At 32.3% G+C, this 23763-nt stretch overlaps 5 protein-coding genes across 6 annotated transcripts; 2 read left to right on the top strand and 3 right to left on the bottom strand.

Moving 5' to 3' along the window:
- Positions 1-232: 232 nt before the first annotated feature.
- Positions 233-3480, bottom strand: LOC105107316 (quinone oxidoreductase-like protein 2 homolog). Its single transcript, XM_011001201.1, has 6 exons — positions 3043-3480; positions 2838-2946; positions 2618-2709; positions 2201-2459; positions 1338-1481; positions 233-549 (listed from the first exon to the last, which is right to left on the bottom strand). Exons 1-6 carry the CDS (start codon positions 3399-3401, stop codon positions 454-456), a joined length of 1059 nt encoding a protein of 352 aa, XP_010999503.1. The 5' UTR covers positions 3402-3480; the 3' UTR covers positions 233-453.
- Positions 3481-8439: 4959 nt separating this feature from the next.
- LOC105107318 (uncharacterized) lies at positions 8440-9408 on the top strand. Its single transcript, XM_011001203.1, has 3 exons — positions 8440-8730; positions 9041-9108; positions 9213-9408. Exons 1-3 carry the CDS (start codon positions 8566-8568, stop codon positions 9406-9408), a joined length of 429 nt encoding a protein of 142 aa, XP_010999505.1. The 5' UTR covers positions 8440-8565.
- A 2543-nt stretch (positions 9409-11951) lies between these two features.
- LOC105107320 (Calcium-dependent lipid-binding (CaLB domain) family protein) lies at positions 11952-13741 on the bottom strand. Its single transcript, XM_011001206.1, has 2 exons — positions 12791-13741; positions 11952-12582 (listed from the first exon to the last, which is right to left on the bottom strand). The coding sequence occupies exons 1-2, from the start codon at positions 13239-13241 to the stop codon at positions 12089-12091; spliced, it is 945 nt and encodes a 314-aa protein (XP_010999508.1). The 5' UTR covers positions 13242-13741; the 3' UTR covers positions 11952-12088.
- LOC105107319 (Acyl-CoA N-acyltransferases (NAT) superfamily protein) lies at positions 13735-16201 on the bottom strand. 2 transcript variants are annotated; one of them, XM_011001205.1, is made up of 5 exons: positions 15526-16201; positions 15019-15077; positions 14511-14567; positions 13856-14017; positions 13735-13806 (listed from the first exon to the last, which is right to left on the bottom strand). In XM_011001205.1, exons 1-4 carry the CDS (start codon positions 16057-16059, stop codon positions 13861-13863), a joined length of 807 nt encoding a protein of 268 aa, XP_010999507.1. In that variant the 5' UTR covers positions 16060-16201; the 3' UTR covers positions 13735-13806; positions 13856-13860. The 2 variants fall into 2 exon arrangements, with proteins under 2 accessions (XP_010999507.1, XP_010999506.1); XM_011001204.1 differs by having other exon boundaries at positions 13742-14017.
- Positions 16202-18236: 2035 nt separating this feature from the next.
- Positions 18237-23427, top strand: LOC105107321 (DEAD-box ATP-dependent RNA helicase 57-like). Its single transcript, XM_011001208.1, has 12 exons — positions 18237-18454; positions 18544-18667; positions 18775-18887; positions 19019-19110; positions 19545-19641; positions 19846-19926; positions 19993-20231; positions 21106-21300; positions 21379-21469; positions 22062-22184; positions 22402-22552; positions 23026-23427. Exons 1-12 carry the CDS (start codon positions 18374-18376, stop codon positions 23232-23234), a joined length of 1596 nt encoding a protein of 531 aa, XP_010999510.1. The 5' UTR covers positions 18237-18373; the 3' UTR covers positions 23235-23427.
- The last annotated feature ends 336 nt before the right edge of the window (positions 23428-23763 follow it).

Consider the following 23763-nt stretch of genomic DNA (forward strand, 5'->3'; position numbering starts at 1 on the left):
TAAAACTTCGTACGTTTTAGAAGTGTTTGATATGAAAACACATTAAATTTTAATAATTTTTTAAGGTTTTCTAATGATTATATGCTATTACCAAAAATAAATAAATAAATATAAACAAATTATTTTAATATATTTTCATACAAAAAAAAATACTTTTAAAAAATATCTCACGTCACATTATCAAACACACAACACTGGACATAGTGAATATGCAGGAAGAAAGCTTATGCAATTTCACCAATATTCATCTGCAATTTTTATTTTATTTTTCTTTCGGTATAATAGTTCTCTTATTTGGCATTTTTCAACAACTACTACATGATAATTACCTTATTGACAAGTAAAGCAATTGTATCAAACAGAAATGAGAAAATTGCTTGACGGGTAACTTAAAAGGAGAGTCTGCGAAAAAGAATATATTCTGCATTCCATCCCATCTGAATCCTGATTGACTTAAAGCTTAGATTTTACACTTCTTTCATCATCAATAGCAATCATCACCTTCCCAATTGCCTTCCTATCTTTAATGGCGGCAAACGCGAGACTGGCCTGTCAAAGGCAAAACACCAACATTGTCACTGAATAATACACCATTGTTTGCATGGTGGAAAATCCATGATTTATGAAGACTAGAAACCAAAACGTCTGTCAATATAATGCACATACCAAGTCTACCAATAAACTTGCCGAATTTTCAATGCAAGGTGGAATGATAAGCTTGAACTCCTTGTTTTTATCATTTATGATTTACCCAAATAAAAGGAAAAAAGAACTTATTGCAGTGAAATAGTTGTGCTTGGTGCTTCAGAGGTTGATTAATTTCTTTTCATCAGATCCCAAACAGGAAAAGAAGTCAAACAAGTTGTGAATTGAACCTGACAATGCATGAATCTAACACCTGCTAGACTACGAACTCACTGTTGGGTTAGACAGATGTCATTAAATGATCTGTACATCCATGCTTGGATTGGTTGATGACTTCTTGTTGGTAGATTCATATGTTGGACCAAACGAAGATATTATCACAAACCAAGTCCTTCATTCAGGAAATGCTGTTACATGACCATGAGTGACCTATGTACAGCAGTAGAAATTTGGAATGTAAATCTATTAGAGTTTTGGCATTGATTACATAGGACATGATCATGCGTATAGGATTTGCTTGGTTCTTGGAAAGCTGCTTAACCATAAGGAACTTTGGTATGCCTTTACCAGCTCAATTTGTAGGAGAATTGAGCTCAGAATGTTTAATTTAGTTCAGTGAATCATAATGGTAAACCATCTTCAAGCTAAAATTTTGCTCAGTTAATTAGAGAGAGAGAGAGGGAGTTCTGGACCTCTGATAAACTGTAAGTGTGAGAAATGTGGATGGTAATCCAGCCCTTTGCCACCCAGGAAAGCAGCTCCCGGATTGAATCTTCAAGCACAACAGGTCGATGTATTTTATAGCTGCCCCAATAAAGTCCATGCACAGTCCAGTTCTGGAAAAAAAAAAAGAGAAGAAGAGGACATTTAAAAACTTGATAATATCATCATGAATAATTTGTATTGTGCAATCATATAAACAATGGTAGGATAAAGACCTGCTGAAAGGAAAATAGCCCAATTTGGAGTGCTTCAGTAGTAAAACTGCTAATTTTATTAAAATTGGTATTCAGCGTAGTTCTGCACTGACTAATGTCGTCCAAGCTTCTCAAATACTTCTATATATTTTTGAAACAGTTGAGGATTTAAAGCAGGTGCTACTTGAATACATGCAACACCATTCCCTCTGTTCGCATACACCACCAATACTCCTTGAAACTAGACCTGAGTTTTTTCTAGATAATATCTAGAGTGATATTCTTCATGTTCAAAGAGATTCTAGAGTAATAGTTATGTAGCATACTCACAAGAAAAAAAAAAAAAAAGGAAAAAGAGGAATATGCAGTCAATCTTGTGACTCATGGCCATGTCTCTTGACCCACTCGAAGTGCAAAACGATGACACATTGTAAATAAACACAAGTTGGATAGTTCTTCTGAACTGTTTGGTCATGAACCAACTCTCCTTTACTGTTATCTAATCTTGTTCCTTTCTTTCAATATTAATTTTGAATCTCACATAGCATCTTTATAGGTGATTTGGTTTACCATAAGGAGCGAAAAATTGCAAGAATTGATATTAGGAAATCCAAGTATTAGGAAAATGAAACAAGTACCTTGACAAGAGCAATATTTGCAGGGATGACAGGTACATCCCCACTAGCAAAACCAATAACCAAGATCTGAGCACCCCAATTCAACAACTTCATGCTCTCTTTAGTAAGTTTGCCTCCAACAGGATCATACAAAACATCTACCCCTTTGAGCTTCCTTGCTTTAAGGAAGTCCTTGACACTTGCAATGACACTCTCTTTGCTCGAGTCCACTACATGGTCCACTCCCAATGACTTCAAAAACTGCACCTTTTCATCTCCCCTGCCATAGTCAAAACCAGGGATACAACCCCAAAATGGTTCTACTTCTTAAAATTAAAATAAAATACTTAAAACTAAAGGCATCACCAAAACAACAACAATCAAAAGGAATGATTGTCATAAATGATATCTGAAGGAGTACAAAAGCAATGTAAGTACCTTGCAACTGCAATAACAACAGCCCCACAAACCTTGCCAATTTGAACAGCAGAAAGACCAACCCCTCCAGCTGCACCAAGAACCAACAACACCTACAAAAAATCCCATACATCGCCTTAGAAAACACTTCCAGATTGAGTACGCTGGCAATCATCGTTATAAACTCAAAACACATAGACATGGATGGAAATGAACAAAAAACAACTTGTGCAGTACCCACCTGACCAGAAGTCAATTGAGCTCTATGAACAAGTGCAACATGCGAGGTGCCAAAAGCCACAGGTAATGCACCAGCAGCAACCAAATCACACCCATCTGGCACTTTAAACCTTTACAAGTATCAAAATCAAACAAAACACATCTCCATTAACAACTATCAAACACAAAAATCAAAGAAATTAATGTTCAATCACTTTATAACTCACAATTCAGCCTGGTCAGCAACAATGAATTCAGCAAAGGAACCAAGCGCAGCAAAGGAACAAACACGGTCACCGATCTTTAAAAGTGAGACACCAGAACCCACAGCATCAACGATGCCAGAATAATCAGAGCCAGGAATGAAAGGAAGAGGAGGTTTCTCTTGATACTTGCCTAAAATTTGCAGGTAATTTGCATAGTTCAAGCTTGTAGCTTTAACTCTAACTCTAACTGATGTGGGTGATTTAAGTTGTGGGATAGGATGGGTTTTGCTTAGAATTATTGGGGAATCATTATCTGCCTCTGATATTGATGATTTCAATGATGTTGGATCACCTAGTTTCTTGCACACCAAAGCCTCCATATATATATATTTTTTTTTTCCTCTTTCAATCTTTCATCTTCGTTCTTGCTTCTCCACTCTTGCTAGCTATAAGGTAAGTTCCGAATGAGTTAAACGACTTGTCGTCGGTCAGAGGTACCATTTAATGTCTTTTTGTGATGTTTTATGTGCTCACCTCACCTACAAGTCTTTTTCCCTCTTGTAAACTTATAGTAAACTAAATATGAAAAAATATATATATTATTTTAAATTAAAAAAAATAAAAATAATTAAAGAAATACATAATATTTTTTTCTAAAATTTCTCAAGTTAAAAATAATTTATCCTTGAGTTCAAATTATTATTGTCTTGTTCTTGTAGATATCTAATAAAAGTTCTTCAACCCTTCTTTTTTTTTGTTTCAAATGTATTATTATTTTAGAAATTAATTTCATTACTTTTATGTAAATATTTTCATAAAAAACAGTTAATAAATTATTTATAAAGTAATGAATTACAAATCTCAAACTTATTTTATTAACATGTCATATAATCTTTAACACAAATTTATCTTTGTGATGATAATAAATTTATAATTAAAATGATTAATATAGCTTATGTAAAGCCATGAATTTTTTTTTTGTACAATTTTCATCTTTTCAATTGTCTTGTAAGTGAAATTTAGAGATAATTTTATATTATACTGTCTTGTAAGAGAAATTTAGAGGTAATTTTATATTATACTTAGATGTATATGTATGGTTATGATTAGCTGGAATATCATATTTGAATCCTTGTCATCTTATCAAATATTCTATTGAAAATTTTAGTAAAGTTTTCCTCTACTTAAATGGTAATAAGTTACCAATATAAATCTATATATTTTCAAAATCATTTCACAATCACTAATCTAATTTTTCTGGAATTACAATTCATTCTCTCAACATCATCTCAATGAAATTTTTTTACATATCATATAAATATAAATATTTAACTCAACATAATATAAATAAACAACTAAATAAAAAAATTGCATTAAATTTTAAAAGTCATGCTATACTTATTAAATAAACATTAACTAGCTATTATATACAAACTAGAAATAACATCACTTAGCAAGCATAAATCTATAATTCTAATTTACAATCAGAATTATAAATTATATAGTAATTACTATTCTACCTAAAATCTATGATAAAATATTCATACACTATATATTTCTTCAGATTCATTTATGTTGTATCTGTTACAAATAATTGAACACTTATAATATATTATATTTAATAAATAAAATAAAATATAAAATAAATGTTAATATTATCTTTTAGAACTTTTTTTTATTTGAAGCTCTTTGCATAAATTTTCTTTCTTTCTTTGTTTTCTTTCTAGAATTCAAAAATTAACTAGATTCTTATCAATCTTGTACCTAACTCAAATTCATTCATCTCATCAATTTAATTATTGATTTATCTTTTCAAATTTTGTCCTTTAATGGCTTCTTTTGCAAATTCATAAAATATCAATATGTCAATTGCTATATTTTTTTATAAATACCTTATTAAAATATAATAGACATGTACCAAAGTACCATTAACTCTTTATATAACACTTAGTTAATTTAATACTATGGTTATCAATTACATTGATATTACTAACTTTTTTATAAATAACTAGTTAAATTAAATATTCTAATCATCAACATTGTTGATGTTAATAAATTCAAATATATAAGTTAATCAAATTAAATATTTTAATCATTAACCTTAACCTTATTGATATCACTAATTTCAAATATATCAGCTAATCGAATTAACTATTTTAATTATAATTTCATTGATGTCATTAACTGCAAATATTTTAATTAATCAAATTAAATTCACATAATAAAACTATTTTTTTATCTATAGGTAGCATTCACATAATATTAATATTTTTTTGCTAAATGACAATATTCACTCAATATTAATATTTCAAGTTCACTGGTAATATTCACACAACAATATTTATCATGCATGCAGTCAATGTTTACATAAATATATTTTTTATGATACATAATAATACAAAATATATATAACATTCTAGCATTATAAAAATTTAAATAATTAAAAAAATAGAGGGAATTACATTAAACTTCTATTATAAAAGATATAAAGAAGTTAAGCCCTATTTTGACCTCTTCTCCTGCAATCACTCCAAACAATAATAATTAATACTAAACAATAATAATTAACACTCACACTGCTAACATAAATTTAATTATAGAAATTTCCATAAATCTCAGATTATCAATTAATATCCATACATAACCAATTATCAATTTATTTTATAATTGTTAGGATAATTTCATACCATCAATTTAAGCCCTCTCTTAAAACTTTTACACTTTCATATCTCAATTTCATGTTTAATACATCACAAATCAACAATTAATATTTATCTTATTTATTTATTTAGTATTTTATAAAAGAAATTTCCATTGTTTTCATAATTTCAATCAAATGATCAAACACAAGTATTTATTTATATTGTTCCTTGTCTTTATAATTTCCTCTTTCAAAACATGAATAGAATGTAAAGTTGACAGAAGATTAGTTATTCACCTTATCTAACATTACTTAATTTAATAATTTAATAAGTTCATGGTAATTTCCCTGAAATTCTTCTTTCCCTTCTTCAAACTTAAAACCTTTTTATATCTACTATTTTTTCCCTTCAAACCCATTTTCTCTTAAGGATTTCCATATTGAATTGGTCTTTTATATATATATATATATATAGAAATCACTCTTACACATTTTCTAAGCCTAATATTTTAGAAGATTAGACACTAACTTGAAGAAGAAAATACAATTAAGTCAAGTCCCCTATACTTTCTTAGGAATTATCTATCAAAATAACAGGGAAGATTTGGATTTAGACAAAATTATAAAAAATTCATTAATGAGTACATGTGTTATTTTTTGTATTTTTATCCGACCATCATTAATTTTGCAAGGTCTTTTAAAAATCTAATTACATTAAAATTGTAATCCAAGATAAAACAATAAGTCAAAAGACTACTCAAAATTTTTTAACATAATCCAATGGTTGGATTAAAAAATATAATTAATATTATAAAACTAAATAATATATAATTTTACATCAAAAATTCAAAATTTGCATATATCATCATTATTTTTAAAGTAATTTATTGATGACTCTCATTCATAACCATCATCAAATGCTATATAAAGTTTTAATTACCTTTGGTCAAAACAATGCTATTTTATAAAGTATTTATACTGGTGATCAATATTTTTCATACGTAAAAATCATATATTATTTTTCTTAGAATGTCACTTTATTATTATTATTATTATTACTACTACTACTGCTACTACTATCACCATTCTTAATTTTTGGTCAAAATAATACTACTTTACAAGAGTTTATATTGATGATCAATATTTTTCAATCATAAGAATTAAACATTATTTTTCTTAGAATATCACTCTACTACCACTACTACTATATTATTATTATTACTACTACTACTATAACCATCGTCATCATTATCACCACCATCATTAACACCACGACTATAACAACTACCATCACCATCACCATCACCATCACTATCACTACTATTATTATTATATCAATGTTTTTCTACTGAATTTATAAAAAAAACTTCCTTAAATAATTATTATATCTAATTTAAAAATTTACACAATTCATCATTATGTTAATATTTATATATTAATTTATTACTTTATTTTCTCTAAAACTTAAGTTAAATTATTAAAAGTTTTCATCCCCATCAATAACAATTTTTCTTCTATCTTGAGTATTAATTTCCTTGTTTTAAGCAAAGGGTTTACAACTTAGATAAATTTATTTTTTTAATGTTCTCTTTTCATTCAATCATAACTTATCAATAACATCATTATTGTTATTATGTATGCTATAATTAAATATTATAATTATCATTAAAATAAAATATCATGATGGAATCCAATCTAAAAATAACTAGAATTATCAAAATTCTCAATTTTACATCTTATCCACCCTCACGATAGGCTACCTCCTTACTCTCTTTAAAACACATTTTCAAAGTTAGTTAAAAGCTCAAAATCACTCTCTTCATGATACCCCAAGTTGCTCACCTCTGTCAACTAACATGGATAATTTTAAATATACCTCTACATAATATACCATCAATTCTTAAATGTTATTTTTTTAAAAAGGAATTTCTCATCCCCAAATCCATTACGTCTTGTTTTATGTTCTTTTCCAGAACATTAACTACTATGAATCATTGTGTAATTATGCCAGCACATAATATTAAACATTGGGAATTTTTAGACTTTGGTACTAATTAATCTAGAAAACATCATCACAATTAATATAAAAATTTTCTAAATAGTATCATCATACAAAAATTTTAATTTATAATTTTATTAATAAATATTTTTTTCTATTAATTTAACAAAATACAGGCCAAGTACTAAGGAATTAAAAATTTCTAAGTTAAATAGAAAAAATAAAATTATCAAAATTTATTAAATTAAATAAATAATAAAAACATTGTTCCTAAATTAAATAAAAATAATTACAAAAATCATTTTGTTAGCCATGTTTCAAGAATTTAATATATTTAAAAATATGGTTGTGATTGTTTTTAAAAAAAAATTTATTTGAAAATATATTAAAATATTTTTTTATTATTTTTTAAGAATTATTTTTGATATTAACTCATTAAAATAATTTAAAAACATCAAAAAATATTAATTTAAAATAAAATAATAATAAAATTTTAAATTTTTTCAAAAATATTTTTAAAACACAAAAACAAAAAACATCTTAAACCTTATAATTTCTGCTTCTTACTCGTGCACACCTCACAACACATAGCTCTTGTTTTTTTGAGATATTCGGCTAGTTGTTAGTTATCTTTCCTATTTTTCATTCGGTATCCAGAGCAGTGTTTGAATGCTAGAACAAAGGAGAAAATATTTGGTATAGATCAAGATAAATTATTATACCCTTCAATTTTAGCTGATCATAAACTTCAATTTTAGCTGATCCAGGTAGTTGTTTCTGTGAGTTTAGAGGGTTACAGATACACCATAAGATATATGATGCAGAATCACAGGCAAATGATTCATCACAAAGCCACACTCTTTCTCAAGTTCCTCATAATAATTCTTGGAAGCTTGGTCTTCCTATGATCTTGTTACTTGGATTTGGAGCTTCTGTCTACTCTTGGAGTCGAGTTATGAAGCCTTTGGCTGAGGTCACTGGTTCCAAAGTTATTATTGCCTTCCACAGACCAGCTTTTGGATTGACGTCAAGGGTGGATGTTTCCACACATTTATCAACTCATGTCCCGGTACTTGCTCTAACTTACGTCTATCCTTGCAAAACAGTGTAACTTTGGGTAACTGCACAACTTGAAAAATATATATTAAGAAGTGATGAGTGAGAAATGAAGACAGTGAGACGAAAGGCATTTGGATGGATTGGCCATTTTTTAGTCAAACTAGCGAGGCTCCTTCATCTCTAATCTGAATTGCTTAGGAAGAGCTGGCCAAGGAATGGAGCATGGAAGATTAATAAATGGGTTTAATGGGGGACTTTTTTCTCAATGAGGATCTCTCTACTTGGAATTTCTTGGTGTCTTCTTGTTGATTCCCACTGAGTATAGCATCAGTTTTTTGAGTCGTGAAAATACTTTCAGCTTTGTCACATTAATTATTGATTTTAAAAGGTTGAATGAAAAGCTGATACTTGTGTCTTTGCTGACGGATAATGGACTCCCAGTTCTGATCATCACGGGTGAAAATGAGCGACTTGTATTATTGATTTTAAAAGGTTGAATGAAATGCTGACCCTGGTGTCTTTGCCGACGGATAATGGACTCCCAGTTTTGATCATCACGAGTGACAATGAGCGACTTGTTCCATCCTGGAACGCCGAGGCACTTTCACAAGCTATACCTGGTTCTTGTCTCGAAGTAATCAAGAATTGTGGCATTCTTCTCATAGCTTGTATGTATTTGAGAAGCTGATAGTAGATTCAGAGGAGAACACCTTGTAAGTTAGGTAAAAGTAGCATTCAGATTCGACTTGATCAAAATATTCAATTCCTCAACTCAGAGGAAACAATTAAGAGTGATATTCTTACCACAACCTGGTCATGCCAAAAATACATTTTTAAGTACTAATCAATAGGCTACCTCCTTACTCTCTCTAAAACACATTTTCAAAGTTAGTTATAAGCTCAAAATCACTCTCTCCATGATACCCCAAGTTGCTCACCTCTGACATGGATAATTTTAAATATACCTCTACATAATATACCATCAATTCTTAAATGTTATTTTTTTAAAAAGGAATTTCTCATCCCCAAATCCATTACGTCTTGTTTTATGTTCTTTTCCAGAACATTAACTACTATGAATCATTGTGTAATTATGCCAGCACATAATATTAAACATTGGGAATTTTTAGACTTTGGTACTAATTAATCTAGAAAACATCATCACAATTAATATAAAAATTTTCTAAATAGTATCATCATACAAAAATTTTAATTTATAATTTTATTAATAAATATTTTTTTCTATTAATTTAACAAAATACAGGCCAAGTACTAAGGAATTAAAAATTTCTAAGTTAAATAGAAAAAATAAAATTATCAAAATTTATTAAATTAAATAAATAATAAAAACATTGTTCCTAAATTAAATAAAAATAATTACAAAAATCATTTTGTTAGCCATGTTCTAGGAATTTAATACATTTAAAGGTTGCGGTTGCTTTCAAAGTATTTTTTTTAAAATATATTAAAATAATTTTTTTATTTTTTTAGATTATTTTTGATATTAACTCATTAAAATAATTTTAAAACATTAAAAAATATTAATTTAAAATAAAATAATAAAAAAATTTAAATTTTTTCAAAAATATTTTTAAAACACAAAAACAAATAACATATTAAACCTTATAATTTCTGCTTCTTACTCGTGCACACCTCACAACACATAGCTCTTGTTTTTTTGAGATATTCGGCTAGTTGTTAGTTATCTTTTCTATTTTTCATTCGGTATCCAGAGCAGTGTTTGAATGCTAGAACAAAGGAGAAAATATTTGGTATAGATCAAGATAAATTATTATACCCTTCAATTTTAGCTGATCATAAACTTCAATTTTAGCTGATCCAGGTAGTTGTTTCTGTGAGTTTAGAGGGTTACAGATACACCATAAGATATATGATGCAGAATCACAGGCAAATGATTCATCACAAAGCCACACTCTTTCTCAAGTTCCTCATAATAATTCTTGGAAGCTTGGTCTTCCTATGATCTTGTTTCTTGGATCTGGAGCTTCTGTCTACTCTTGGAGTCGGGCTACGAAGCCTTTGGCTGAGGTCACTGGTTCCAAAGTTATTGCCTTCGACAGACCAGCTTTTGGATTGACGTCAAGGGTGGATGTTTCCACACATTTATCAACTCATGTCCCGGTACTTGCACTTACTTTACGTCTATCCTTTCAAAGCTGTGTAACTTTGGGTAACGGCATATCTTGAAAAATATATATCAAGAAGTAATGAGTGAGAAATGAAGACAGTGAGATGAAAGGCATATGGATGGATTGGCCATTTTTTAGCAATCTTGCACTGCCCAATTTGCTTCTGCATGCAGGCCCCAAATTCTAATCTGAATTGCTTAGGAAGAGCTGGCCGAGGAATGGTGCGTGGAAGATTAATAAATGGGTCCGCGCTGCCGAATTCGCAACTGCGTGCAGACCCAAATCTCTACTTGGAATTTCTTGGTGTCTTCTTCTTGATTCCCAATGAGTCCAGTTGTATAGCATCATTTTTTGAGTCGTGAAAATACTTTCAGCTTTGTCACATTAATTATTGATTTTAAAAGGTTGAATGAAAAGCTGATACTTGTGTCTTTGCTGCCGGATAATGGACTCCCAGTTCTGATCATCACGGGTGAAAATGAGCGACTTGTATTATTGATTTTAAAAGGTTGAATGAAATGCTGACCCTGGTGTCTTTGCTGACGGATAATTGACTCCCAGTTTTGATCATCACGAGTGACAATGAGCAACTTGTTCCATCCTGGAACGCCGAGGGACTTTCACGAGCTATACCTGGTTCTTGTCTCGAAGTAATCAAGAATTGTGGCATTCTTCTCATAGCTTGTATGTATTTGAGAAGCTGATAGTAGATTCAGAGGAGAACACCTTGTAAGCTAGGTAAAAGTAGCATTCAGATTCGACTTGATCAAAATATTCAATTCCTCAACTCAGAGGAAACAATTAAGAGTGATATTCTTACCACAACCTAGTCATGCCATATAGGTGTGCACCCCGTGCACATTTAACACTCTAACACCATGCTTTTATTCCTTTTGCCTCTCTTGGTGACTTGAAATTCTTGCTTGGATTTCTTTTCAATGATATTCAGGAGCATGTTATTTACAATGGATAACTGCATATATTGTCTCACGAGGCGCATTTAATCAAAAGTGGGAACGTATCAGAAGATTTTAGTGACGTGGATGGCTAGAACAGGCTATCATCATTAGTTCTCCTAGAATTGAATGAAAACTTTTTTGTTCTCTGTATCAGGATCAAAATGAAATGAACACTCACAAATAAAGCAGAAAATAAGGGACAACCAATTCAAATTCGATAGCATTGTAGCACAATTACAGGAAACTGGAACCCCTTCTATCAAAAAGGAGGATTTGTTGTTATTGTAAGACTAGGATCATGTAAGCCAGTCAGATTATCAAATCCTGACATAAAGTCATCACCAAATATGACAGCACCGGCGGCCAGAGCTCCAGCACCAACTCCCATCGCCAAACCACGTCGTGGACCTCGGGGTCCAGCTGCTGCTACCGAAGATGGCATATTTATATAATCTGTGTTTGGAAGAAACGTTGGCAGGTAACCAACATTAGATGGGGGAGGTGGTGGTGGAGGAGTTCGAGATGGTTGATAGCTTGGACCAGCTGCTGGTGGGTAACTTGGGCCACCTACTGATGGATTGGAATAATTTGCAGGGTACGGCAGTGGATGATTGTATGCCACACTTGATGAATGGTTTTCCGGTTGTCGGAGTGGACCTAGAGGCAGTTGTGAAGGGAAGGCTTTCCCTGACCCTTCAGTAGGTAGTGTAATCTTGTTGTTGTGGTCCATGAGCATAATCCCTCCGTCGTTGCCTGTAACGCAGTTTAATTCAACAAGTGCATGCCAAAATTCAACCACAAGATTGTAGACGATAATCCAAGCTCTATATCAATATTCAGGTTGTAATATGCTCCCTCAAAATAAAAATGTAACAAAGACAGACACTGGTCCTTAGAGCACAATCTGAAGTTAACAATTCAGTAGGGTGAGTTTAAGAAAGACTTCTCCCAAGAGTATTACCTGGGTATGAACTTGGCTGTTCCCTTTCCTCGGAGATATGAATTGAAACGTCAACAAATCCTTGAGGTTTACTGGAATTTCTTTTGCGTAGTTGATAGCTCCCTACTTCTTCAGTTCCTGGCCTTGAGGCCTCATTGCTGTTGCTATACTTTGCCAGGAATTCTTTGAGGACTACAGTCGCAGTCCCTTCAAGTTTTTCTCTCAGAAAAATGGGCTCCCTGCTGTATACCTCAACGTGCAGTGCCATATCTTGAAAGTCTGAATCATCAAGCAAGGCAGCAAACTTGGTTTTCCATGTGGGATTCGCATTTCCAGAGGCATCGACCTTGGTACAATATTTGTTCTTAGGATCAATCCAGCCAACAGCAAACCATTGAAGCTTCCAAAGTGAGGAAGTGCGCCGGAGTCCTCGAGCAGATATCAAGCAAACTTCAACCCAAATTTTACCCATGCCAAGCAAGTGCAGAAGACAACTAACGGTTAGAGAACTTTTCCTGTATCAAGGCTTTATTTCGATAAAGCTGCTTTCGAAAGGAGAAAGTGAAACCGTCGGGCATTATCTTTTAGGCTACTTTACTTTGCCGAAGAGGATTCCTATCCCTAAGCATAATTAAGGGGTAATCTTTTGCATCTTTTTCTCCTACAAAGTGCAACACAGCTAAGCGAGAATCGGAGTCTGACAAGAAACCGCATGCAAAGTGGTCCCGGGGGGTGAAAATCAACAAGTCTCATGTCTGAAATATGCTCATAGTCAATGGATCAACAGTGCCTCATTAAATAAATAATAGCATACATGAACGGCTGTAGTAAAGTTTCACGTTTGTACACAGTACAGACATCATCGAGTGAACGATATCGGCACATCGCCATTCTTTCAACGAAATCACTCGGGCCCAAACCTTCTTGACACTTGGTCCGCCTGACGGTTTGATGCTCGAGTATTTGGCCCTCATCGAGTGAACGATATCGGCACATCGCCGTTCTTTCAATGAAATCACTCGGGCCCAAACCCTCTTGACACTTGGTCCGCCTGACTGTTTGATGCTCGAGTATTTGGCCTTCTTCAAGGACTAGGAAGACTGACGTAGCGGCGGAACCAGCAAAAGTTTTCGACCAGCATATTTAAACATCTGATCACCTTCAATGTGAGTTGAAAGAGTCCTTGTATACATCATTGTAGTTGATCCCATTATGTCATCTCCAAATCCACAGGCTTTGAAGAACAGCCTGACATAGGTTAGGCAAACCATTGTTAATGGCTAAGTTTTCATGCATATGTTCAAAGTATCTGAACACCATAGAAGGAAAATAATAAATCATGCATTTATCCTCAAACAGGAATTCTACAAGTTCATATATATCCACTGTGCCAAAAGAACTGACTGCATAAATTGAGTCTGGGATTATTTTATCTCCCAATTCCATTTCTCAAAACCACATTTGAGCCGTGGGTAACTAGTTGGATTTGCCTATGTCGTTCAAGGGCTTAATCTTGTCATGGTGAGGGAGTGATTCCTATCTCTGTCTCTGCAACCCATTTCCCTCTCCATTTGCTAATTTTTTATTTGAAGTCAAAAGGAAAATAATTGGACATTTTTTAAAATACATTTGTAGATACACAAGCCTTTGAGAGATAATTTATATGAACACGCAGTACCATAAAGATCTTTCTCACACCCATTCCAAGTATGTGGCTAATATGGGACTTCCATACAATTACCTCTCATTGGCCGAGCAAAGGGCTGCAATGTCATAAATATCTCTACTTGTGAGTATTCTGGAAGACAAAAAGGTAAATGTTAGGCTCCAGATCGAGGGAAAACATGATAGAAAAAGAAAAGCTGCTACATTTAAATTTTAAAACTGAGGTGCTTTTTGATGTTCCAGAGAACTGATATGCAGGTAATTGCATCAACAGGTCTTTTCCACTCTAAAGAGAATAATTTCTCGATTCCTAAATCTGAAACTCCTGTCATCGAACATCAGATTATCCTGGAGAGGCCAATAGAACTTGATGCCAGAGACTAGAATAAAGTCATTTCAACAGGAGCAGTGTATTGAAGCAACATTGCCACTGATGGAAGCAGCACATCAACAAACTTTCAAGCAGCAGCCACTTATAGATTTCCTTGAGATTGGTAAGAATTAATGAACTGGCTAATCTTTATGGAAGTGCAGATCAATCATTGAAACTTTATACGTAAATATAGAGAGAGTTTTTGACTAACCTAATGATCCTTTTAACTATCATCGTCCCAATTCCCATCCCTCGTAATGAAGGAATAACCTGGGAGGCACTGAAACTCAATTATATGAATACAAGTGAAGTTAACTATCCGGCTTTCGCCGATAATATTTGTGCAAACTGGAATAATTTATGGACTATGATATAATGTATATTTAATTTGTCGATATTCCCATATAAATTGATTTCTAGGCACCAAGTTGAATGACTATATATTTGCAAAACAAATGGAAACTTCACAAGGCTTCAAGATTTCAATCCAGCAATAAATAGTTCAAAGATTGTGGAAAGATAATTATCAAGAACAGGAATTCTGCTTTGGACCAGAATTACCCAAATTCATACATAGCAGACAAATTACTAGACCACAGAACAAGGGAAAGGCCCTTGGAAACAATGGATTGCGTCCTCTAACATAACTAGCAGCTCAAAAAGAATCTCAATTGGGATTGATAAACAGTGAGGAAAAGGAGTGATCACACACACATACCATGACATCAAAGATGGAAGCAGTCAATCCATGATCAGAAACAGCACGGCCAAATCCCACTAACATGCCAGTGGAAGGTGAAACCACAGGCAAAGGCACCACCCTGTGCAACAAATCTCCCAAACCTAGCACGGGAGGAGTCTCTCCCTTACTGGGTTCACTCTCATTTCCACAATCATCATCACTAGCCAAAACATCTTCTTCATTGCAAAAGACAGAGACAAGGAGAGCACTGTGAGAAAGAGCAACGCTTAGTCTCTTGATGTCAACAGGCTCAACTAGTTTCCCCATCTTGTCCATCTTTGGAAACCTGTGGCAGGAGTGGTTACAGATGCCGTAGAGGTCTCTCAGTTCTTGAGGGTTTATGTGAGAAGGGTTTGTGGATATGAAAATGGGTATTCTTGGTTTTAACTTCGTTGATACTTTGCTGCTGTATTCCTTTCTAGTCGCCCATCTTATTTCCATGGCCTTGATGCCACCATAACCACAACAAGCCTTCATCTTTATGGTCATTGGAGCAGCAGCAGCAGCCATCCTCCACTTCTCTCACTCTAAACCACGATAAACACATCCATCAAGGTACTCAGAGTATAAGAATCGGGAAATTTGGATGGATGGGTGACAATTCCAGTAGGTCAAGCGTTTATCTTTTATTTCGTTCCTTCTCATGGTCCCTTTTTCCTATGAGTCTTTTATATATAATAGATAATTGGGCAGCCGAGGTCAGATATGAAAAATTAGTTCATTGTTTCTGATATTTTCTCTCCGGTAAGAGATTTTTTAAAACATGTTGGAACTGATTCGATATCATCTATAAAAATAATTTAAATGATAAAAAGATAATTTAATTTAAAATAGCATTTTAATATAAATTTTTTATAAATATTTAAATAACAACATATTAAATCTATTTAAATTAATTTAAATTAATTTGTAAATTTATATATTTAATTATAAAAATTAAATTAATTTAAATTATAAAATTTATATTATGCACTTCTGAAAATAAGCATATCTACCCATTTGCCTATCTTATCTTCCCAATTTTCTTTTCGAGAGATTCGAAGTTGTAATTTTGCTTGCAAATCACTTAAATATGATTAAATATAATTATTTTTTAAAATATTTTTATTTAAAAATATATTAAAATAATATTTTTTATTTTTTTAAAAAATATTTTTAATACAGCATATCAAAATAATATAAAAATATATATAAAAATTAAAGTAAAAAAACATAAAAAATTAATTTTTATTAAAAATATTTTTAAAACACCAAAATAAATAAATTATTATTCTCTGTAAGTGAAGCAAGTTGAGCACACTACTTCTTGCATGTTCTGACCTTTTCTTTTATTCCTCGACGTTGTATTTGACCAATGTATGCGAAATTTGTTAATTGTTTTTCTAACTCTGGGATTCATTCATGATTTTTAATACTCTTAAGACAAAGATAAAAGATGATATAGATTTATTTATTTTTATTTAAAATTTATTAATTTATTAAAAGGTTATTTACAGCATAACACAGTCCACCTATTTAATTCTAACTATTAAAGTTGAAAAATTAATAAATTAATTACATTATAAACTGGTACTTCTATTATTGGGATATTTTAGATATTCCAAATATTTTTAACACTTTAGCCCTTATACTTCCTTTTTGTTTCATTTTATTCCCTAGATCTAGTAACATAGAAAAACAAAGGAACTAGTGAGGAGAAAGAAAAACTCTAAAATTCTTGTCAACATGGTAAAATTGAGCTTTTCTTGACGAGAGTTTAGGTCTTATTTATTTTTATATTTTAAAAGTAATTTTTTAAAAAAATTATTTTTTATTTTTTATTTTAAATTAATATTTTTAGTATTTTTAAATCATTTTGATTTGTTAATTTTAAAAATAATTTTTAAAAAATAAAAAAATATTTTGATATATCTTTAAATAAAAAATATTTTTAAAAATAATCATAACTATATTTTTAAACATGTCCTAATTAATCAATTATTTTATTAAGCTATTATAGGATGGAAAATACCAATCTAGAATTAGATTGATAATTTATATTTGTATTTTGATTTGATAGTTTTAAGCTTTCAGGTGAACTAAAATGGATTTTACAATTTCAATTAGGTTTTTAAGGTTTTTAGGACATGTTTAAGGTTTTTTTAAGGAAAATATCCAAGAACTTGAATTTAGGGAAGCCAAAACCGGCAATGATAAATGACACATCACCTCACCAAGACCACATATTATCTGCTCTTATTTCTATTTTGTTTTTTAATTTTAAAGTTTGACCTATAGTTTAAGCAAAAATAATTACTTAGTCCTCATGGTTTAAAAAATTATTAGTTAGTCCCTATATTTTTATATTTATTTGTGACTTAATCATTCTGTCTATTTCATGTTCTTTTTAAGTTTACTTTGGTTTTTTTTTTTATTAACAATGATAAGAAAATAAATAGTTAGGATGGAAATTTGATGAGAAAAGAAAGTAGTTTTTTTGGGAACAAAATACAATTCAATGAAGCATGATCAACACTTATAAAAGGACTATTTAATCATTTTTGATACTACAGGGATGGATTTATTTATTTTGATAAACTATAAGGATTAAATTATAATTAACTCATTAAAAATTAATTTGATACATATTTTAAGACAAAAAAAAAAAAACTTAGGGTTTTTAAACAACGTTGCCGTTTAAGGCGATTACAAAATAGCCATCGCCACAGACGGGGACAGCCTGAGAAATAAACCCTAAACCCCTAAAACGAGCAAAAACCTCTCTCCGCTGCTATTTGCCTGCTCTTTCTCAATCTTAAAATTCAGCGTAAAAAAGCTTCAAAAAATGGAGAAAGACACCTCCTTTTTACTCACTGGCATCAAATTCAATAAGAAGAGGTTTGCCGGTGATTTTTCCCGCTTTAAGGTAACACCTTTATTTATTTTTATTCTGCTTTTGGTTTTGGGGATTTAACCTTTAATGTTTATTTTGTGATCCAATTTTAATTTATTTAGAAGAGAAAACAAAGAAATGATGATGGTCCAGTGGACGATTTGAGCTACTTCAAAAGAGAAGACACTGAAGCAGAGAAAGTGGTAGCTTCTGTCAATAAGAAGAGGAAGAGGAAAACTAAAGCAGGTTATTGATTTTTCTTTGTGGGTTTCGGATTGTGAATTGAAAGGGAAAGGTTTTGACTTTTTCTGATTTTGGGCTTTGTTGATTGTTTATTGATTTGGTGGATATAGAAAGGGTGGAGGGGTTCAGTGTGTTTAAGGGTTCAGATTCGGTGCCGGTGGTGACCGATGAAGGAAGTGAACAGGAGGAAAATAATCAGAAGGAATTAAATAGGCAAAATGAGGTTGGTTTGTCCTTTTTTTTTTTAAATTATAGTTCTTGTCATTGTATGTCATTATTATTAGTATTATAATTGTGTTCATTATGAAATCTGTGTTTGTGATTTTCCTTTTCTTTAATTCTTGTTGAGGTTAGCGGGATTTACGTTTAAGGAAGAAGTATGGCATCCATGTCTCTGGAAACAACGTTCCATCCCCTCTGCAAAGTTTTGCAGAGTTAAGCACAAGGTGGTATTGTAGCTTTATTTTGTAGTCTTAATGTAGATGGATATATAAACAATGATTTTGATTTCATGTTGCCAGGGATTAGCTACTTTGGTAAATGACACTGTTGTAGTGTATTTTGTGTTCCACATTACTTTTTTTTTGGGAATTTATTCGTAAAAGCAATTCTTTTCTTCTTCAATTGTTGCCTTCCAATATCTGGTAGTGTCATCGTTGTAGTTGTTAATGTCATTCTAGGGTGTTGTGTTTATCTTACATTTTTTGTGTGGTCCATCATCTTAGACGTCTTATTGTCTCTCAGAGGACACCTTGCTCCCCTTTATTAGTTCTCAATAGTACCGCGAACATGTCTGCCTCTCTGCCCTTTTTGTCACTTTTGAATATATTTGTTTCTATTCTCTAACTGTAGATGAAAATTTACTTTGATTCACTTGCAGATATGGATGTGAGTCATATTTATTGCACAATTTGGTAAAACTTGGATTCAAGGAGCCAACACCAATTCAAAGGCAGGCTATTCCAGTCCTCCTATCTGTACGGACTTCTGTTTGACTATCTTATGATGACCAATGCTTTTGTCATTCATGTTTTTTTCCCATTTAAATTTAGTTAAAAAGAATATGACAGGTGTCTGTTAGAACTGTGCTAATTTCCATTAGAACTTTGAAATGTGTTGTTGAGAGATCTTTTATTATCACTGTCTATCCTTTTGACTGTTTTCTCATCACTGTTTTCCAGGGTCGGGAATGCTTTGCAAAAGCGCCAACTGGATCTGGGAAAACTTTGGCTTTTGTGTATCCCATGCTCATGAAATTGAAGGTACTACTTCTTTTTACTGGGAGAAATCTGATCCTAGAGCTTTTCTGATCAAAGTTCTATATGCAGCAACCATCAAAGGATGGGATCAGAGCTGTTATCTTGTGTCATACACGAGAGTTAGCAGCTCAGACAACCAGGGAGTGCAAGAAAATGGCTAAAGGAAGTAAGTTCCGTATTAAGCTAATGACCAAAGAGCTTTTGAGGAATACTGATTTCACAAAGCTACCTTGTGATATCCTTATATCAACACCTCGTCGTTTACAGTTATGTATCTGCAAGAAGAAGAAGAAGATAGACCTAAGCAGGTGACTGCTCTTTCTTTTCACATTTCTCTAAGAAATATTTTCTCTTAGCAATATTAATACTATCTAAGAATCTTAGTTTATTTTTTGAAATTAGAATATTAAGATTACTTAGTTAATGCTCTTAGCATTGACTGTTCTTTCTTTCCACATTTCTCTAAGCAATATTTTCTTTCTCGCTACAATGATACTGGTTACTATTCAATGCTACAGTAAATATTATAATTGCTTCCGAAATCCCTATATATTCAAACCTAGCTTGCTGCAATCCTCCACGGAACACAAATCTAGAGTTGGCCTACACCACTAGTACTTTTATTGTATAGATAAATATCTGTTCAGGAGGTTGGACTAGAGATTGTCCTACGTAGAAGGACCTTGATAGAAATAAGAAAAATGAAGCATTCAAGAAATAACCCATCCATTCCATGAGCAAGTCTGATTGGCACACCCCTGCAAGATGTATTACTCCATATAGAGCCTCAAAGCACTTCTATTGTATACTAATTGGTTGGGGAGAGTATAGCTTACATGGGTATAGTTTTTTGCATTTTTACGTATTCTTTTAAGAAATTAGTGTGAACTTTTGTTTTTGGTGGGTAAGATTGGTCCAGGTGGATTGGGATGCTGAGAACATGCTCCAGATATTTGAACTGGGTTTAAGAAACAAAGATGAGCTTTTCTTTTGTTTTCTTCAGAATTGCACATCTATGATTGTGTCAACCAGATATAAATGTTACTCTGATTCTAGGTTATTTTAAGAAAGAAAGATGTATTGGCAACTTTAACCTTAATTTGTAAGCACTGTCAATTCCAGCAACATCTTAACAAATATGTTAGCATCGAGGCACTTTACCACATAAATGTTGCTTTGCAGGGTTGAGTATCTTGTTCTCGATGAATCTGATAAGCTATTTGAGCGCAGCTTGTTAGAGCAGACTGATTCTGTGGTGAAAGCATGCTCTAACCCATCGATAATACGTTCTCTGTTTAGTGCTACCCTACCTGGTTTTGTCGAGGATGTTGCACGCACTGTTATGCATGATGCTGTTAGAGTTATTGTTGGTGACAAGTAAGTATGATGATTTCCTCTTATTATAGAGTAAATCAAATTCCTTTGACATGCATCGTGTATTTGAAATTTGAATAGGAATGCAGCTTCTGAATCTATCAAACAAAAATTGATCTTTGCTGGAAGTGAAGAAGGAAAGCTTCTTGCACTTCGTCAAAGCTTCGCAGAGGTATGCTATGCTGCTGATATCCATGCGGTTGAATTTTCCCCCCTTGATATTGAATTTGTTAAGTCAATATTAGGATGGAGCTAGGGAGTCAGAGCCAACGCCATCTAGTCATAAAAGTGGGAGGGATTGCATTTGTTTGTGTATTCTGGAGTTATTCATTGCATAATCCAAGTTTCGTTGTGTTTTGTTTCTGTCTTCAGATAGGGGGTTCAAAATTTGAACTGAATCTAGCATACTATCTCACATATTATTGAGATGGACATTATCTCCGTTCTTTTGTTTGATAAAAGATGAGAAATGTATTTAAGTTTTGGTTAATTGTGAACTAAATATTAATGAGTTGGAGATTGTTTAGATTTGTAAGCATATTGCTTGTCAGAAAAATGCAGGTTTTACTGTATTTCATGTAGTTTGAATTTTCAGTGAAAAATGCCATATAGTATCTAAACCTAGCATTGTACCTGGCCAGATTATTGTTGCCTATTTTATACTGTGCCTTATCTTTGTTAAGCTATTTCTTCCAAGTGTTATGATAGATTTTTATTTTCTTGATCAATTCATCATTTTTGCTGCATCTCATGCTTGGCAGTAGAGTCTGAATCCGCCAATGTTGATCTTTGTTCAAAGCATTGAGCGAGCAGAAGAACTATATGGAGAGCTGAAATTTGACAGCATTAGAGTTGGTGTCATTCATTCAAATCTATCACAGGAGCAGGTAGAGTTCCATTTATATGGTCAAGCTTGCATTCTTTGGTAATCAATAATGTGAAGAAGGAAAATCAAGGAAGATCCTGGTGCCCACTCTTGCAGGGCCTTCCAGAACTCTGCTGAATCTGTTTCATTGTTTGTGGCATTTAATATTATAGATTCCTATTACATAGTTATCCTAGCAGTTATAGTACTTTACACTAGTCTTTTGCACTTGAACTCAGCGGGAGAGTGTAATCGATGACTTCAGAGCTGGAAAGACATGGGTTTTGATCGCAACTGATGTGCTTGGTCGTGGTATGGATTTCAAAGGTGTCAAGTGTGTAATTAATTATGATTTCCCAGATTGTGCTGCTTCATACATTCACAGGATTGGTATGTTTCTGAACCTCTGGATACACTCCTATGTCTATATGTGAGGTGATTGCATATAAGTTCATTAAAGTCCGACAAAAATGGAAGAAGCCATAACCATGTTGTGAGCACCAATAACAGTGAAAGACATTTTGATCCAATTTATCAATCTGTTAGCCTTGGGCATTGAACTGTCATTTATTTTAAGAAGATTCCTTAATTTCCTCACTGTCACTGTGCCTTGAGTGTCTTTAATTCTGATTTTGTATGATTTTCATGTGATAGTCCCTTACATCTCTTTCAAGTAATTGTTTTTAGTTATAATATGGAATTAAATCGCCTCTGATTTCTGAGTCCTATGGATTTCTAGCATTCAAAGAGCTCTTAACACATAATTGTAGAAAAGCAATAATTGTTGATTCATTTACAAGAATTGTGTTTTTGTTGACAAATAGAAAACTAATGCTGCTAAACTTTCTTGATTTATCAAATAGGTCGGTCGGGCAGAGCGGGGAGGATTGGTGAAGCTATTACTTTCTACACGGAACATGATATTCCATACTTGCGAAACATAGCTAATGTGATGACTGCTTCAGGCTGTGAGGTTCCATCTTGGCTCATTGATATGCCCAAAAAGAAGTGGAAGAAGCACTGTCCTCGAAGAGAATCAATCTCAACAAAACCAAAAGATCAGGAAGAATGAAACAGTATTGGAGCAAACTTCAGAGAATTTAGTGTTTTGTTTTTCGGAGACAGGGTAGCAATCTGTTGCTTTGAATCTCTGCCACCATTTTGTCCCATGATTCGCACCTACAGTTTGTTGTCAATCTTGAAGAATTAAAAGTTGTGTTCACTTTCAGAAAGTAGTATTTCAATTTACATCTCTAGTTTTTCTATTTATTCTAATGAGCTTTTTCCTGAGAATTAAGGAAGCATGTTTATTAAATACATTTTTTTTTAAATAAAAAACATCTTGTTTGATTTCATTTGAAATATTAAAAGAAATAACTCTTTAAGATATTCAACAATCAAATAAGACTTCTTTTTATATAGAAAAATAATCATTTTTGTGTTTTTTAATTTTTGGAAAAAAAGGAGAATTAGAAAACATGTATTTTCAATAAAATAATTTTTATTATTCGTAAGTAAACACAGGTAAGGTTGCTCGGAGCTATTTTTTAATGGGAAAAAAGCTAGCAAGTTTGGCAAGCACACCAAAAAAGCAAAAATGC

Source organism: Populus euphratica, unplaced genomic scaffold (genome assembly GCF_000495115.2).
Source record: "Populus euphratica unplaced genomic scaffold, PopEup_1.0 scaffold309.1, whole genome shotgun sequence".
Classification (NCBI taxonomy): Eukaryota; Viridiplantae; Streptophyta; class Magnoliopsida; order Malpighiales; family Salicaceae; genus Populus; species Populus euphratica.

Coding starts and splice junctions, on each gene's coding strand:
- LOC105107320 (XM_011001206.1), bottom strand. CDS start 13,241: ATGGGTAAAATTTGGGTTGAAGTTTGCTTGATATCTGCTCGAGGACTC. Junction 12,583..12,790: donor ACAGCCAAGTTCATACCCAG/GTAATACTCTTG, acceptor ACTGCGTTACAG/GCAACGACGGAGGGATTATG.
- LOC105107319 (XM_011001205.1), bottom strand. CDS start 16,059: ATGGCTGCTGCTGCTGCTCCAATGACCATAAAGATGAAGGCTTGTTGT. Junction 14,568..15,018: donor ATAGTTAAAAGGATCATTAG/GTTAGTCAAAAA, acceptor TTTGTCTTCCAG/AATACTCACAAGTAGAGATA. Junction 14,018..14,510: donor CTTTGCTCGGCCAATGAGAG/GTAATTGTATGG, acceptor AACCTATGTCAG/GCTGTTCTTCAAAGCCTGTG.
- LOC105107321 (XM_011001208.1), top strand. CDS start 18,374: ATGGAGAAAGACACCTCCTTTTTACTCACTGGCATCAAATTCAATAAG. Junction 19,642..19,845: donor CTATTCCAGTCCTCCTATCT/GTACGGACTTCT, acceptor ACTGTTTTCCAG/GGTCGGGAATGCTTTGCAAA. Junction 20,232..21,105: donor AAGAAGATAGACCTAAGCAG/GTGACTGCTCTT, acceptor GTTGCTTTGCAG/GGTTGAGTATCTTGTTCTCG.
- LOC105107316 (XM_011001201.1), bottom strand. CDS start 3,401: ATGGAGGCTTTGGTGTGCAAGAAACTAGGTGATCCAACATCATTGAAA. Junction 2,947..3,042: donor GTTGCTGACCAGGCTGAATT/GTGAGTTATAAA, acceptor ATACTTGTAAAG/GTTTAAAGTGCCAGATGGGT. Junction 2,460..2,617: donor GTTGTTATTGCAGTTGCAAG/GTACTTACATTG, acceptor TGACTATGGCAG/GGGAGATGAAAAGGTGCAGT.
- LOC105107318 (XM_011001203.1), top strand. CDS start 8,566: ATGATCTTGTTACTTGGATTTGGAGCTTCTGTCTACTCTTGGAGTCGA. Junction 8,731..9,040: donor ATTTATCAACTCATGTCCCG/GTACTTGCTCTA, acceptor ATTCCCACTGAG/TATAGCATCAGTTTTTTGAG. Junction 9,109..9,212: donor TTAATTATTGATTTTAAAAG/GTTGAATGAAAA, acceptor TGATTTTAAAAG/GTTGAATGAAATGCTGACCC.